This window comes from Varroa destructor, unplaced genomic scaffold, assembly GCF_002443255.2.
Source record: "Varroa destructor unplaced genomic scaffold, Vdes_3.0 BEIS01000002.1, whole genome shotgun sequence".
In the NCBI taxonomy this organism is placed as follows: Eukaryota; Metazoa; Arthropoda; class Arachnida; order Mesostigmata; family Varroidae; genus Varroa; species Varroa destructor.
The window spans coordinates 8,820,070-8,837,418 of NW_019211455.1; the positions used below are offsets into that span (position 1 = coordinate 8,820,070).

Below are 17,349 nucleotides of genomic sequence, written 5' to 3' on the forward strand. Positions count from 1 at the left end.
TCTCTAGAGTATTTTCTATACGTGATTCGGTTACAGCGTCGATTGTGGAGGGCGACTTTTTAATATCAATAGGAGTGTCGTCTTCCTCCTTTGTGTTCGTCAATTGAATCAGTTAAGGGTTTAATACAGTTTTGCTGTCACGGAAAGACAAGGACCTTCCAACTCGAGGTTGTGTGTGGGTCTGGGAACGAAAGGCGAAAGGATATCAGGCCTCCGCTAGTTCATTCATCATAACTTCAGGCTTTAGGCCTTTGAGCTTGATATAAGTAAATAACAATTCCGTTAATCGATAAGCGTCTAATTTTTTAACTGGCCTAGACACCCATCAGCCTGTTTACCCCCATTTTTCCTTCCCAATTTCGCCTAACCACTTGACCCCAGCCGGTCTCATCTAGCTTCGTTGAGTTAACACACGGAATCGAGGACGGCTAACCAGTAGTGTATGCTGTAGTGCTTCCCATATCGAGAAACTGCCGGCTACGGGTGAAGCGACGGCCTCCGACTACGATCTCCGCCTTTTTGACTATAAATTGTTTTGCAGGACCCGCCTATTCTGCTAATGCTTTTATGCTACGGTTCGTGTTACGGTAGGGAATAAAATTTTCGCCCGAGGGGCGGTTGGTGCGGATGCAAGTTTTCTATTACGATATGAACTTGATAGCAGCCGGACACGGCCATTCCGGCCACCCCTGACTGCAGCTGCTAATCGCTCCGACATCGCCAATGCACTACCGATGCAGGCTCGACGAGCGGATCCAGAGCGATCATGGCGATCTCGTAGAAAGAACGCAGTTTACCCCTGGAGATTTTCGTCTACTAAGGTGTTTACTGGCTAGGGATGCGTGTCGAAGAGAGATTGAAAGGGAACGGGGAAGTACTAGAGGACGCAATGCTGCAGCGTCCATATAACCGACAGCATGCTAAGGCAGCACAGGGCTAGCGTTCAAGTTGGGCTTTAAAGTAGTGTCCCAAAACGCGGATAAATTGAGTGTCTTGTGTTTATGGCAAAGAGCGAACTGATTTAGAGATCTAAAAGCAGCGCTCTCGGACAAAGGGAGAGACACCATAGAACTTCTATGAAAAAACGGTCATTTACGTCCTCCGGCGCACAAACGCCAACCCAAACACTGAACTCGCTGGCTGCTCGTACGCAAATGCGTGAAACAAAAATCACGAGAGACAGAAAAGCAAGCGAAACTGAACGTGGTGCAGCCTACAAATAGCAGCGAATCTATACATAAATGCGATCGCGTCAATCGCCGGTATCGCCCCTAGCACAATGTATACAGTAGATAACTCTATATATAATTTAGCTTTGGGGCTTGAAAGGTTGATTGAAATCAATCTGATTTAAATTGAACGTGTTATCTTTGAGAGTGTACGGCGATGATGCACAGCCGGATCGTGAAATCACGGCCGAAGATGGCCGACTTAATCCCTAGAGAAACCCTATAAATGTCTAGTTGTAGTTAATGAAGCACACTACGTCAAATTATAGACTATGTCTATGAACTTGTACTACTGGTACGTTTTTGGAGTTTAATTAAACTTCCACAAGGCACCGCGCAGGTGTCCTGTGAACTATGCATGTCCTAGTTTATGTGTTGTTTACAGCAGGCGCAAGTTATTTGAGGTTAGTTTACGTACTGTGGCTACCAGAATATGTCTATGGCCTAGGCAAGGCCCACCACAGATACAGTGCATGAGCATGCTGAGTTAGGATTACCTCCAGAGAAAAAAAGGCTATCGTTTGATCCTAGAAAGAATCGTGTTGTTTGTTCTTTTTTCCAACCCGGCATAATCCTAGACCGACTGAAAAGATGTAAGTGACCGAAAAGAAAGTGTAGCTTTTATCGATTTTAAGGTATCTGTATTTCCATTTAATACCTCTAATTCCTCGTAACCAAAACGGAAATCAGCCAATAGGAAAGAGTAAGCATGGACTAGGGTAAGGCTTCAGGCGCAAAACGACTTTTACTTCCCTGAGGCCTTTGATAATCTGAGACAATATCGTTGTAACAATTCAAAACACAGGCACTCCACAAGTAGGACGATATATGGTGATATTGCAGAAATTACTAGCGTGAAATATTCCAACCCAATCTAAAATGCAGCTCAGATTTTCTAGTACTTCTAGGACAACCAACTAATGGAATCTACCATTAATTTTTCATATGAAAAGCCAAGCTTAGTCAAAATGGGTTCACATTTAGAATCTTACATACGCTATGACGTTAGGGTACAAAGTTATCATGAGATGTTGCAGCTGAAAATTATGCTACATATGTCGTAAATACAGTGAATCATTAAAAGCGTGAGAAGTAGAATTTAGGTCAATATAAAACCAACATCGTGGGTAATGGCTGGATTGTTCTGCTTTAGTTTTGATAAAATAATTTCTCCCATCGACTGTAATGCCATAATATAAACTAAGCAATTTTATATAGTAGCCGGTCAATGTATTGCCATCGTATTGTATGTGCAGACGATCATTTAATTTACGGCAATATCTAAAACATCACTACGCGCCTACAACCTTACTTCATGAACGAACTACTCAGGTATACATGTAGCATAGACTCTAACAAAATTTTTAACAAAATAATTAATGCTGGCTTTTCAGAGACTATCCCTACTGCCACCGGGAAAATTCCTATTTGAGAGTTCCAATTTAAATGGAAATATGTATGCAAACGTACATATATACCTGTACAAAAAAATGTATACAAAAACGTTGTCTTTGCCGCTCCGTCTTTTTGCTACGCGGTGATTGACAGCCTGCAAGGGCTCGTTCGCGCTTGAGTTGGCGGACGCTAATTTCCTGTTAAACAGAAAAAGAGGTTGTATGAAAAGGCCACCGTCTGCCCCAGAGGGGCTAAAGAGTATGGCGGCGGTCGAACTTTCAGAAAAAGCTGGTGTTTTTACTCGCCTACTGTTGGCATAAGCGGTAGACGTCGAAGTTGTGGCAGCTCTCTACTGCTACCTTATTGATCATATATTGCTAATGCTAGTAATTTCAATGCCACTTACATATCTCTTGTATGGTCAATGGATTACCGAGTTCACTTTCTGCCAACAAAAAAAAACAGCGTCCGTTTCCCTTATAGTATGATATTGTCCATTTAGCTGTCATATCTTTATTAATACTACGTCTATATACTTAAAAATTATGGCTTAATGGTCACCCGCAACACAACAAAGTTACATTCAGATAAAGCAAACACGATTTCATCATTTTGAATCACTACCTTCCACTTGGGAAATCATTCCTCTCAACACATGTTACTATACCGAAATTCATCAGATTTATATGTCGTTTCTAGCTGCAAATTCTATAAACTTCATCTGAAAAACGTTCCATAGCGTTAGCTAACAGCTGCAGTGCATATTATTTATCTCGCAATTTACACCCGATCTCTATATGAAGACGCGGCCCCTGGTAGAATAGACGGCCTAGGGTACACACTCATTCATTAGGGACTAACTGGTATTTTACTTCATAGTAATAATGTAGTGTGATGCAATTACCTCAGCACATATTGCTCATTACTGCGGAACGCTGGCGATAGAGATCATTACAGAGATCGAGTAGGGCCACTACCAATGGACAAATTGTGGTGGCCTGCGAGTGGCCATAATGCAGCCTACCGCCTCGGGGTAATGAAGGTAACGACAGCCCACTAACGAGCCCATAGTTGCTGAGGCAGCTAGTCAAGAAAAACTACTACCACGACCTCCGACGCCCACGTATCATAGAACAGTGTCAAGATAAATCCCGAGCTCAACGCGTGCAGACGTACTCATCTGCTGTGCAGAATACCCGGCGGACACCTCAGCAGCTTTTGTAATAGTCAACTCTATTTGGGATAGCTTGCTTCTAAACTATACGGGAAAAGCTTTCTAGAAGACAAAGGAGTATACATTTTGGTCGAGCGTTTAGCATAACCGCACATACGTTCACACGAATCGAGAGACGCATATGTCATATCATAGCCATAAGCAAGCTGCCATATCCGTCTCAATGCCAATTCGAACGATAACGATCGACTTGGCCGGACAAAAGCTTCATCTTCCAAGCAGAAAATCTGCGAAGGCTAGGCTTCACGCTAAAAGGAAACTATTTATTAGGTTTAACGCTACTGAACTTTGACATCATCACTAATGCCAGCCACTTATCCGTTGCTGATTACTGAACTGACAAAATTCGATTCTACCACAGCTCGAAAAGTACGTGGGGCTAGCTATATGTAAATCAGGCTAATTAAAGGAGCACTACTACAATCACACCGGCTCTAATCTCGTTATACAAAGGCTGTTAGAAGAGAAACAAAGGACGTACAATATAAGCAGAACGGTCCCTACAGACCACCTTCATAACCACCACCTATAGGCCACCTTCGGCGATTGGAACAATATGTTTTGATAACCACACGTACTCTTCGTAACTCTCTATTTACAAACACAAAACAGATGCGCAGATCTTAATGTCGTGTCTGGTCCTAAAAAGGTTCATTAAGTCAAGCCACTCACCTGTGCAAAAACAAAAAAAGAAAAGGTAAAACAACTATAAACCCAAGCAGAACAACGCACTTCAATATTAACCAGAGGTGTTACAACACAAAGTTGCAAATTTGGAGGATTACCGATCGAGCACTCGCTTCTTTGAACGAATAGTTTTCGATTGGTATGATACTGCTAACGCAAATGATGCACGAGTGGCCTTTCGGCAAACCAATCAACAGAATACTAACCTAATGACACTTAGTTTGGTTCCGACGAACTCTTGTGGGCTGATCGGTCCAATTGTTTGTTTCCAAAACTAACAAAGAAACTTCGATACAAATAGACGTTTTTGAACGCTTTCAGGTGTAAAAGGGTTATGTCTAGGTCTATGATGTTTTATGGGTAATTTTTTAGCATGCGTTTAATATAATAGTGGTGAGCGCGGTCTATTTACCACCTCATTTTACCTAAACCAATTTCTAGTGGTTTTATAGATTCCTGGAAATATCAGTGAAACAAATCAGACACCTATACCCGTGCAAGCTGTTTTCCTGGTCAACAATTCATATCTGTTTACTGCAATACTTTGTCCTTCTGTTTAGGGTGATATTTGTATAAAGTTTTGGTTATATTGGTTAGCAAGCTGAAGAAATGACGGACCCGGCGGACAGATATGTGAGAGAAGGTAACCCTGGTGTTGGGAAAATAGCTTTTCAACATTAATTCGGTAAGCTGGACTGTGTTGTATTTCTCATTAAAATTTACAAACCTAACAGAATTGGGTGCCTTCAAAAAATGGACTTAACGTGAGAATTGCATCTCGTTAACATTATATCTGCCTGATATTCGTCATCTATCTCGATCATGGACAAGCCCGAGAAGACTCATTGTTAGCTTCACTTTAATGGAATTTACTGACGCTCGTTGGAACTTCATAAGCGGACTCTGCATCGCCAGTTTAAGAAACCAATTCATCATGCAACCACTCCCCCTTCCTGCTTACTCTGTCAATACTCCACCATTTCGTCTTTGGTCCAGTGTCTAGCCACGTTTTGCCTCCTCAGCATCGTCATTGACATGGTACGAACATTCGCTTATCTATCAATTCTGCCCCCGTCCAACGCTTTCCTCTGATCGACTTTACATGACAAAAGCTCCTAACTGTGTTCAACTTCCGCTCACTTCCCTGCAAACCGGCAGTTTCATCCTCCTAGACTCGCACACCAGTGTGAAAGACACAAGATATAGGATACCCCTCGTACCGGGGCTACAGTATCATCTCTCGCAGTTCTTCCGGCAGAAATAGAACTCCGTAGTATTGTTACACGTTCGTCGTTCACCTGCCGATTGCCCCGCCATCTTACCAGCATTATTATGCGACGACGCTAGCACCTCTGCTAGCTTTCTCCTTTACTGCTGGCGAGGCAGCGCAATGCTAGGGAGGTACCAAAGTCTAAGCTTGTAAGATTATTTCTTCGGGCTTCATTGTACCCGATTACTATCTCTTTCACTCTCTCAATGAGCGACTTCGTTGGCCGCTTAGTCGGTGCCTCCTACTTTTGGTCCCTTCGTGTTCGTGGCCTACTGCCGAGTTTTATTGTAGCAACTAAGAAACCACCAGGACCTACGGCCAGGATCGGTAGCTTAATTGTCCTCCTTCTTCGTTGCATCGTTGCCCACGTCCTTTTCAAGCCGATCCACATTGGTTTCGAACGTGAGAAACCTAAGGCTCACCACCTGTCTTGCTTGTTAGTTGTGTCTGTTTGATAGGCTAGGCCAGCAAGCCCAACGCTCTTCAGGATCGCGGGTCTCTCGCTTTTACTGGTGTCCCTGTTTCCCTCTAGAACGAAAGCGCTGAAGATAGGCCGGTACGCCGCCAAGAATGCGCTCAGAATGCAGGAACCCGAGGAGGTGCTGACCGCTGAAGGGAAGAGCCTACCTCGCCTCTCCTTTCTTTGATTAAGTAGTTGTAATGGAGACGAAGTGTGTAGCTTGTGCCGACGTCCAGTGCCGAACCACACGCTGGAGCGCCAATCGCCCCTTGTGGCCTACAAAGCTTTGCACGCCTCTATGTAACGAACACATCTAGAATGGTCGAAGAAGTGTAAACAACAAGTGCCAAAAAAGCTGCCGCCATACCGACTGACGCAGTTGGTAATAATATCGGGTGACGATTGCCCAGCAAAATTCGACTCCTCTTCCTGCCATCGTGCTTTCGTGGTAGCACTGTTAAGGTGCGATAACACCGTTGCAGTGTTTTATTGTCCGAATGGCTTAGTGTCTGCCCCTATTCTCAAGCAACATTAGAAAGATGACTTTTTTCTGCATCTTTTATTCCTAGACATGGGCACATAAGAAGAGGGTGGAAGGCGGAAGCGTGACCATCACGCAGTGCTGAGTCAGTTGGCTAATGACAATAAAAATCAGGCTTGTGCCAGACCGAGTTGAGATATACAACAACTAAGAAGTTACAAAGCCCGATAATCAAGTCTATCTTCCACGATCCAGGCGTGTCATGTAAATTAGAACGGGCTAATTATCACCATGAAACCTGTAATGACGAAGTTTGAGATGTACATACACTTTGTTGCCTCCACAGTTAGAGAATGCCTTAGATATCTGAAGCTCTTGCATTTAATCGAAATGTACTTGTACCTACAGTACGGACTAGGCTAGAAATGTGCCTAGAGATGTCCAGCAAAATGTGATCCATACACATTAACCATCGACACTGCCATACACAGGATACGTTTGGATTTCGAGCACGGACTCTGCCTGAGCAATATAGGCTGCTTTGATTTCTTGGTAGATACATACCTAAGTCACGCCTATAAATCATGCGTATAACATAATCATACTATACGATATATTATAAGGAAAGCCCTTGCTGGGATGAATTGTGCTGCAAACAAGAGACGGTCAAACCGTATCTGTTCCTACATATCATACATATTATATAAACGAAAGGCCTTTTCCCATCTATATCCAAGGCCTGACTGCTGCAAACCTGTCTTGTGCACAGCAAAAATATATGAACTCCATGAGGTGCACAGGTGGTTCGTTAGGGCGCCGCTTGATAGCCGGATACCTAACAGGGCAACTATCGTCATAGGGGACTTCGGTATAGGTGGAAATAGAGCAGACCCCCTGCTGTTACCTCCGTCAGTTGTAATGCTTTTCGTTCGCTCTATCCCGATATCGTTCTGTTCCGCCCTACCTAGGTGCACAAACAAAGGAAAGGAAATCTGTCACCGGCACAGGACGCTCTTGGCCAAGGCGGCGACGCCAGCCGCATCGAACCCTACGGATGTCTACCCTTTACAGCGGAAAAGTAAGAAGACACGACAGGTGCTGATCCCGCAATTAGTAATTGGAAGACCAAGTAGCTCTTGGCCAAACCGCGAATAGATGCGGCTTCTTCCTGACCAAAGCCCCTTCTGTCGTTTCATCCCTTCCGCCGATGGGCAATCATATTGTACAATAAGACTAAAAAAGCCAGGCATCAAAGTGGTTAGACCGACTGACCGCAAGAAGATATTTTTCCTTTTGTCTGTGGCAAGTTTTAGGAACCTCGTTCAAGCGTAATATATAGCGTAACATACTAGCAGGTGTAGACACCTCTATACAGCATCGGTCGACGGTTACCTAAATACACTACGAGTAATTAAGAATCTGGCTTATTCAGCCATCTCTAGCTGGATACCTTGATTTGGTTCGCTTCATTTAGAGACAGACTGGAACACTATCCGTATAATTTTTAATACGAAAATGGATTTTATTTCGGAAATCACGAAGAAACTGTGAAATTGTTTGATCCTAAACGAACAAAAGGCTCATTACCGACGTCCTGTTTCGGTCCTAATTTTCTAATCGACTCGTTTCGATACATTTAAGCAACAAACAAATCTGCTTTAACCTATAGTTTGTTTTAAGGTGAACATGAGCAGTCATATTTACAGAACCGTTCGCTGTGTATATCTCTAAGGCGATATTGATCAATAAATACTGGGCGGCACTTTTGGGAGTCGAGAGGAACCGAACGTGCGGGTCATTACGATACAATCACGTAACGACAGGAAAAATGCTTTTAATACCCCTTCAGCTTTTTGAGCGGGTATACATAGGTTTCGACAGATCTCTGCGGCAGTGGTGAAGCAGGTCGAGCTCCGGAAGCGTGCGGAAGCCCACGCTAATACAAGTATTTGACAGCTTGTGTTCTAAGCGCGACGTGCCCAAAGCTACCTGAGGGAGCTAACTAGAGACTGGTAGAAATACTTGGCACAAGAAGTGATGACTTCATAGATTGCTCTATCAGATCGCCTAGTGGGGCGGCTGTCAACAATGCGTGGGGCGTCGTTGCCGTCTGCCGAGCCAGTCTGCCTAAACAGGATAAAAATAAGAACCAAAACTGTCGTCGTATCCACTTACGGGAACATAAGGATTATCGCAAACAACTTTACCACTATAGATACTACACATCGGCGCGTTTTGATTAGCTTATGTTGTATCCGTTCTGTGGCGATAGGACAAGATTCTAAGGGATAACGGACCAACCATGAAATTCGCCGAATTTATGCCGTGAAGGCCTAAAAAAGACATCCCAATGTTACTTAAATTATAATAACTTAAAAAAACCCAGTATCGGATAGATAACGTAAACTGGATTAAAACTTGTTTATTACTGACTAAATGCAATTAGTAATTGATGCGATAATCTCCCTAGAAACGTCTAATACCTTATAAAGTTTTCACGTCAAGCTGTTTCGCAAACTAAGTAAGCTAAAAAGCATATCTTTTTTCATTTGTAACTTATTACAGCCACCGGCTTCTTGCTGTATACCTATTAGTTTTCACTAAAGTAAAATTGTAGTAATCGATTTCCGCTTGACAAGTTGCTAGTTCTCTAAATAAATGAACATAAAAATAAAATTGTCGAAAGGACACGCCTTAAGACAATAGCGCCATGTCTCGATTATTGTCTTCGTTACACATGGTAAATCTGCTACCAGTGGTAAGCGGCAGTATGGACCATGCGCGATATTCAATAACTGTGAAACGTTTTGCCGCGTTCGAGGGTGGCCTTCGATATAAGCCTCTTAGGTGAAAATGCGTAAGGCCGGCTAAGCGCTATCTCCGATCTGCAGAACTGTAATAGGCACCCCGACGCATCTGAGCGGGGGGAGTGAAACGCAGACGAGTTTTTGCTCGAGCTTTTTTGGGGTATTTTCTTTGCCATGGGGCAAAGAATTATTCCATAAAGAAGCCTTCGTGGAGAGGCGGGAGGGAGGTGTAGGCAGGGGAGAAGCCGGGCAATAAAACAGCTTGTTTCGTTAACTTGTGGAAGACCCTCACGAAAAAACGTTGTTCTGCAGTCGCTCCATGGTGAATTTACTTTGACCGTACGCAGAAGACGTCTGAATTCAAATGCTCTCATATGCATCCTACATATCAATACATATACCGATACATACAATACAATTCCACGAAAAATTACCGAGACATATGTATATTTGGTAAAATTCACGTAGCCAAAGAATATTGTCAAATGCCGCGACACGTTTCAAGCGCAGAAGAAACTGTTGGCAGCAACGCATTTTTCTGTTTACGTCAAAATATCTACACATGCGTAAAAATCTTGATAATCACTTTTTTTAATTAAAAAATGCACCTTTTCAACTGCAACAAGAAAAAAACATATTATTTATGTAACTTATATCCCTTCTATGGTTTATCGGGGCCCCTGCGCACTTAATTTTTTGAAGCGTTCCTTCACTATAGGTTTACATAGACACCTTTCGGCTACGGTTGTACCAGGTATTAAGATGGTAAAAATATTTCCGTTTTGTGGGATTCGTCAGCGTTCTATAGGTGTTTCATCTCACAACACAGAGCGCCCCGATTTTAAGATTTACTGAAATAATAGATAAAAATTATTATCCATATGTAGCAGCGAGTATTTAAATAAAACGCTTTTCAACGATCGAAACGAATCAAGCGGGATAATTTAAAATGAATAGCAACACTTCAAGAAATCGAGTACGAAACTCACAGGCCCGCTACTATTTATAGATGGCCGTGAGACGGATGTGACAAATTGGATAATATTTACTTACCAGCAGACTATATTAAGCAAGTTTACTTAATGATATCTGAACTCGACGAAAAATCGATTTGTATAAGAAAAAGACTATTTACAAATGTTACTACTTCATCACGACAACACCCAGACCTAGTAACTAATCCTATGTTGTATAGTGACGTTATTAATTTAAAAATGATATTGCACGCTATAATCAGTCTAAGTAAATTACTTTATTTGGATTACTTAGAAAGCCCTGCACGTATTTATTGTCAGTTTTACGTGCGCCCGTCTATACGGTAAAAGCGTACTTCTAGTCAATGGCAGACTCAGTTGTTCGCTCACCTAACTGCTGTGATATATTTATTATGTGACGAGCTATAATCCAAACGTGGCGTTTTGATTATACTATTGTTTTAAACTTACATATAATAACAGTAAAATCAGCCCTATAATTACCACTATCACGAGTTTATTCCAATGGCATAACCAGATCGAAAGAGCACAGATGGTCATAAATAAATCTAGCTGTGATCTAGCAATGAGTCACCATCATACAATAGCTGTGTTCCTCTGGGGTCTTCACCCATGGCCTCTTGGTGTTGTTGACCGAAGTACACAGAGCTGTCCGTTTGAAACTCGGTAAATGCTTGATTAGCGTCGCTATAATCGTGCAAGGTTAGGCAACCTTCTTGGATCGGGTGATATCCAGACAATATGCCCGGGTCATCCAAGTCGCTTATACCAAGTTCACTGGCACCTTGTACCTGAGGATTCGCTACGAATGAAGAAGCGTCAAGTTCTAAAACAGCTGTTACTTTATAATCTACCATCATGCCTGAACTACTTTCCTGTGGCTGCTTTTGTGTAGAAACTGATTGTAGTTCACACTGTGGCGACGTTACCAAGAAATAAACTTTTCCAGCCTCTTTATTAACGACAGACGTTTGCGCATTGATCGAGCCGAGCGAATCGTCTGCGGGCGTTGAAGCAAAAAATCCGTGTATCTCCAGTAATCGAGAGTTCATTTGTTCAGACCCTTGGGGGGACCTGCTATTTGTTTGGGGTGTCGTCGCTTCGCGTTTTCCAAGGCAACTCTCGTTTGGAGGTGGACACCAAGCACGTCCTCTTCGACCGTTCTTCGGATTCCTCATGTTTCCGATTTCTAATGGAAAATAATCTTTCCGTCCGTTTGTGGAAGACGAAACACATGATTCGTGCGTCTCATTTGTAGCAAAACTGATTTCTTCTGTGTCTAAAGGTTCTTCTTGAGGCAATTGAAGGACATTTTTAATATACTCATCTAATTTAGATGCTAAACTGCTAGCTTCTTTTGTGCACCTCGTTCTCATTGTATGAGAGTAGTTGTTGCTCAAAGTAGTAGATCTCGATCGCCAGAAACGAGAATTGAATCGAGACAAGATTATCGGCGCAACAGGCAGCTTCCGGCGAGCCCTGAAACATGTGACGATGCAGATGAGTTGCCGTTTTATTATTTTACCAAAACTGCATGTCCTAAAAATACGTTTAATGCAACCCAGCTTGCCAGCCATTTGTCACTTCTCAGTGTATTTTCGAAATGATCTTTATGTGTTACGGTATTCAATTACTATCGGCAAACTCGCATACACGCAGGTTGATTCATCACTCACTTCTCCGGTCCTCAATAGTCCGACAATTACCTTCTCGTCAACAGAAAGACTGAATGAAACGGATCAAAATCTAAATCTACCCTTACGCACGAACGAAAATTTCTCTCATAAGAAAAAAAGGCCCAAAAAAAGTATCTCTTTGGATAGACTGGTTACAATTTTTGCTGCTACTTTATATAATAAAAGCCGATTAAAATGATAGTACATCTTAAAGCACAGCCGTGATCTTGACCACAGCCATCGTTCTTCCAGTAACTTCGGTGTGAGAGGGACTGTTCTTATTTAGTGGGGTCTTGCAACGTCGGACGGTTGCCGCTAAACGGCCAGAGCTAATCTTTAACAGATGTTTCGGCTGAGTTGTATCAGTATGATAATTCTATTATTTTTAGGTGTTACTATTGTCGAGGCATGAGGTCGTCAATTCAATGAAATGACGGATATTTGGATGATAGGGGTGGCGCCTAAAAGTATTCGCAGATGCATCGTAAAAAGATTCGCAGTCGCAGAAACGAATGGCCATGTCCACTAAATCTATGACACCATAGTGATTGCTTCAAGCAGGCGAGATGAAAACATATGCAGGCTTAACGGAGAAAGAAAACAATACAGAAACGACTAAAGTGACATACATTTAGAAGTTGTATCCAATAATATTTGAACGGGTGGCCAGACAATTATTTGTTGACAGGCGCTGCGGAGATGTTCATGGCGGTATGCGACATCCAAGACTGTCAATCGTATCTGTCCACGGACCGTAAACGGCAACGAAGCGGCTTGCGAAGGGTTCGATGCATGGCGCAATATGTGCAATTGTATTGGATAAACGCAGACCTTGCTTGAAACTCGATTCTTAAAATTTGTGCAAGTGTCACGATCCGAAACGGAACCGAAACTATTTTGCCGGTCGACACTGACCAGACACGCCCAACCCAGCATCTCTCTGCACAAACAAGTGCAGTTTCAGCCATCGAGATTTTGTATCCTACTTCATTTCCACATTAGTCCAGCAAATATCTAGATCTGCCTTGCGATGCAATAGAACATTGTTCAACTGATCATAAACAGAGGAACTAATTGATGTACGGATTCTTAGCAAAAGGTCACCGATCAGTACGCTGAAAAGCCTGGTGTAATCTTGATAATCGTAATAATTCAGAGGCAATCGCGTCCACTCCTTATTTTCTGTATATACAAACTCGTATTTTCATTGCTTTTCGTGCCGTCGTGGCGACATGAGCGGTGCACACTGCATATACAAACGTGAACTCGGGCCTTCATTTTTTTTTTCTTCATTTCGCATAACAACACAATGGTTAAAAAAGAAAACGAAAAAAAGACGATCACGTGCTAAATTTTTGCCGCTATTCTAAACTAAATCTTCGAGTGAATTTGGATTTTCTGCCAGAATAGCAACATTTTTTTTGTATAGACGAAGGTAGTGGCATAACTAAGCCTAATTTACCTGTCATTTTCTATATGAAGTTATTGAACCGTAACGCAAAAAAATACCACAATAGCACTTACGGGTAGCATTTGATTTCCCGTTATCATCCCGTTTATCATCGATCCCGTTAATCGAATTTCTAAAATATGAACCGTACCAGAGCTCTCCTGCGTAACCATAACATAGTAACTGATTTTAATTAGCTAAAAATTAACAAGAACAGATTTAATGAAGGCAAATAGAGAAATCTAGTGCTAGATAGTGCGGTTCATCTGTTGTTTGAGAGACTGTTGTCAGAGACTGAATCATGTTTTTCTCAACCTTCGGCTGAACCTCATATCGTTCCGAAGTTAAAAGCAATCGAAATAAATAACGCACAACCATAACGAACAGATGGCAGGCTAGGATGAATAACAGGTAAACACAAGTGGCGTAGGTGGTGTACCGCTCTTCAATATCTAGGCATTTTACTCTTCACCACAGAAACTATGCAGATAGGTAGGTATTTTTTGGCATATAGACATTGTGGCAGGCTACTAACGGCATACGTATTTATCATTATTCAACTTTAAGAGGACGAGCAATCACTGACTTGAAGACGGTCGAACGTTTTACCCATTGAAATGATTTAGGCGGTTAGCATTAGAGTGAATCTCATTGCACTGATACACTTCTGTATTTCTGAATGGAGAAAACCTGGAATTATATATAACTGTAGTTTGCCTCTACGTATATGTGCAGGGAGTAATAAACGATCCCTCGCTCGGTAACATTTTTGGTTACTTATGCTTGTGATTAGTATTTGAACCCATATTGAACGTGTTAAAATCCGTATAGGCAAATTGTCTTATTGTTTGAGCCATATATTTCGTTCGCAGAGGTAGACAATGGTGATTTGATATCACCATTTAGCATCATGCCAGTGTTACGCGTGTGCGGCAGAACACTGTCCTGAGAACTTACATGACGGTGCAATAAGTTTCAGCCAACTTCCACTGGTTTTGCACGAGCTGTTAATTTGTTTATCATGCCGCCATCCTATTGGAGACGAGCCCATCAACGTCAACAGGAGCCAACACTTTCAATGTAGAAACTGTTATCTCTCTTAGTTCGAACTTTTTCAAGATGTTACAGCCCTCTCCAGTTCATGCTCGCAAACGGAGCGCGCCTCTACGTATTCAGCCATACCCACTTTGGAGAATGTATAAGACTTCTATTCATCGTGCTTAAACAATAAGAAAGTCATCGATGAATCTGACACCGACAAACGAATACTCTCAGAACTGCATAAAATTGCGCTGTCTATTGTAGCTTCCTTACTTTTTTTTTTTTTTTGTTTGGCGATATAGAACGGCAAAGGGGTGTCAGATCCTTGTTGCACGATTGTCAAACGTGAAATTTAACCCGAATCAATGTGCTCCCGAAAGGCGACTACGAGGCGACTAACCATGCACATGTTGGTAAAGTAAAACATTTTATGTTAGAGATATTTGGAAATTGGCACAATACTGTAGGGAATACGGAAGAGGCCCAGAAAAATCATTGAAATTCATAGACAATTCTAAAATACTACACGCTTCTATTACGCCCTCAATGGCTGCTGCCGTAAATACATGTGTATATATATATATATACATATATATGAAAAGGTGCCACTATATGGAACACGGGTCGGAGCGAGACAATCAAATATTTTTTCTCCGTGTCAAGAGCCTCTATTGAACGATAGAGAAACAAAATAATCAGTTTGTTTTTCTCCTTCAGTTTCGCCTAGTTCGAAATAGTTCGAACCACATAGTATCAAAGTACGTCGTATTAATTTGGTAAATATACGTATATATATATATATATATATATATATATATATATATATATATATATATATATATATATACAGTACCACATGTTGCTGTTGCCAATGATGTCTCACATATGGTGGATTTTGAGAGAGACTTTGGCGACATATTTTACATATCAGTTCAAAACAGCATTGGCAATATATGTATCTCGCTGCGGACGATGACGATCATCATTTATCCCAAAAATCACTATAATTATATAGGTCCTAGCATAATCCAGCTTTGAAGGACAATGTACACATTACTGCCGCTTTTTTTCACTTATCGAAAACAAAATGCAGCTTATCGATGTACCGCAACGTAGGCCCAACAAAATCTGGCCTTATGCTGGATAGCAAAACGCTATGCAGATTTATGCTAAACGAATTCTAACTTTTGACCTGTCTTACGTAGCAGTAAATTATTACAAAGCATCGTCTCTTCTAGTTGTAATCAGGGCCTTTTCTAAAAAAATCTTTCTTTTTTACTTATTGATTTCTTCACATAAAACAATTAGTGGCCCATATGGTTTTATTGTTGGCCTTTCTAACCCTACTTTATGAGACTTCACAGGCCAACGAGATGCCTTTTACTGATATTTTCTCGACTACCAACAAAGTGCAATAAGCCGATTTAATCTACACAATAGAAGAGTATTTTATGAATCCACGGGTTTTGTTTCTGTTGTTTTCGACGATAGGATTAAATAAATTTTCATCCATACAGCCCTATCCTATATATGGTTATTCAACGAACAAATGTAGAGGGTGATTGAGATCAATTCTATCCGCGGATGAGTTAGTTTCTAAGCCACAAATACCAACATATTGTGTTGCGCCTATGGCGATGCCTACTGCTCGGTCCTCTGTTATCACCTTTTTTTTTTTATTAGAAGAAACCCGATTCGAGCGTCGTCAGTTTTAATCTATAGATATTACTAAGTCGTGATAGCATAATCCTACCGGATCGAAGTAAATGTACGAAACGCAATTGAAATAGTTACTCTAAATGTCTTGATATTTGTGATGTGGATCTTACTATGTTGGTTTACGCTTGATCAGAGGTAAGGATTAGATAAAAATCTTTATTCCAGTAGGACGGAAACGAGTCGTAGTAGACGAATTTACAGTTTACAGTTATAACAAAAATCCTGCTTAATGGCTAGATAATACACTACATGTCAAACGATTTAAACATATTGAATGTGACCCTTCCGAAAATGCATCTGCTTTTTTCTAAATTTTGTCTAATAATCTAATCTAATTTTTCTAAATTTTGAAAAAAAAAAAAAAACAATGTTACATAACATATAATCGTCAGCTCAACGAAATGTGTCAACGAATTTTTTTGTTAACGTCGCCCTCGTAGACAACATATTGCGCCCAGCCCCTTACAGCTACAAATGTAGCGCAAATATAAACATGCAAAACACATAGGTGCTATTTAAATGTATTAAATAGTTCTGGGTAAAACCTTTCACCATCATACAACACAAAGAAGTCCTCAGAAACAGTTTAAAGCCTACCTGTCTTACGTTATCAAATTACCCATTTCTCATATGATAAACAACTTCTAACTAGATAATTATCACCTAATCATATGAGTGTGAGAAACACAAAAATGTTCTAGCTACAAACGAACCCAGTACAATGTTTCTATACAAATACCCTATTTAGATTTGTCTGCCAAGAGCGGCGACACTGTCTGCCCTCTCCTCACTCGCTCCGACCGCCCCGCGAGGTCCGCATGTAAATAAAAATACGTTCACCCATCTAATGTTCCTGCGCTTTGCAGTCGTTGCCACCAGTGCTGCGGCGAGGCCTTCCGTAGAGA

At 41.4% G+C, this 17,349-nt stretch overlaps 1 protein-coding gene across 2 annotated transcripts; it reads right to left on the bottom strand.

Moving 5' to 3' along the window:
• Positions 1 to 11,037: 11,037 nt before the first annotated feature.
• On the bottom strand, positions 11,038 to 17,269 carry LOC111245039 (uncharacterized). 2 transcript variants are annotated; one of them, XM_086980853.1, is made up of 2 exons: positions 17,042 to 17,269; positions 11,038 to 12,037 (listed from the first exon to the last, which is right to left on the bottom strand). In XM_086980853.1, the coding sequence occupies exon 2, from the start codon at positions 11,932 to 11,934 to the stop codon at positions 11,107 to 11,109; it is 828 nt and encodes a 275-aa protein (XP_086836979.1). In that variant the 5' UTR covers positions 11,935 to 12,037; positions 17,042 to 17,269; the 3' UTR covers positions 11,038 to 11,106. The 2 variants fall into 2 exon arrangements, with proteins under 2 accessions (XP_086836979.1, XP_022648522.1); XM_022792787.2 differs by lacking the exon at positions 17,042 to 17,269 and adding an exon at positions 14,642 to 14,825.
• Positions 17,270 to 17,349: the final 80 nt, after the last annotated feature.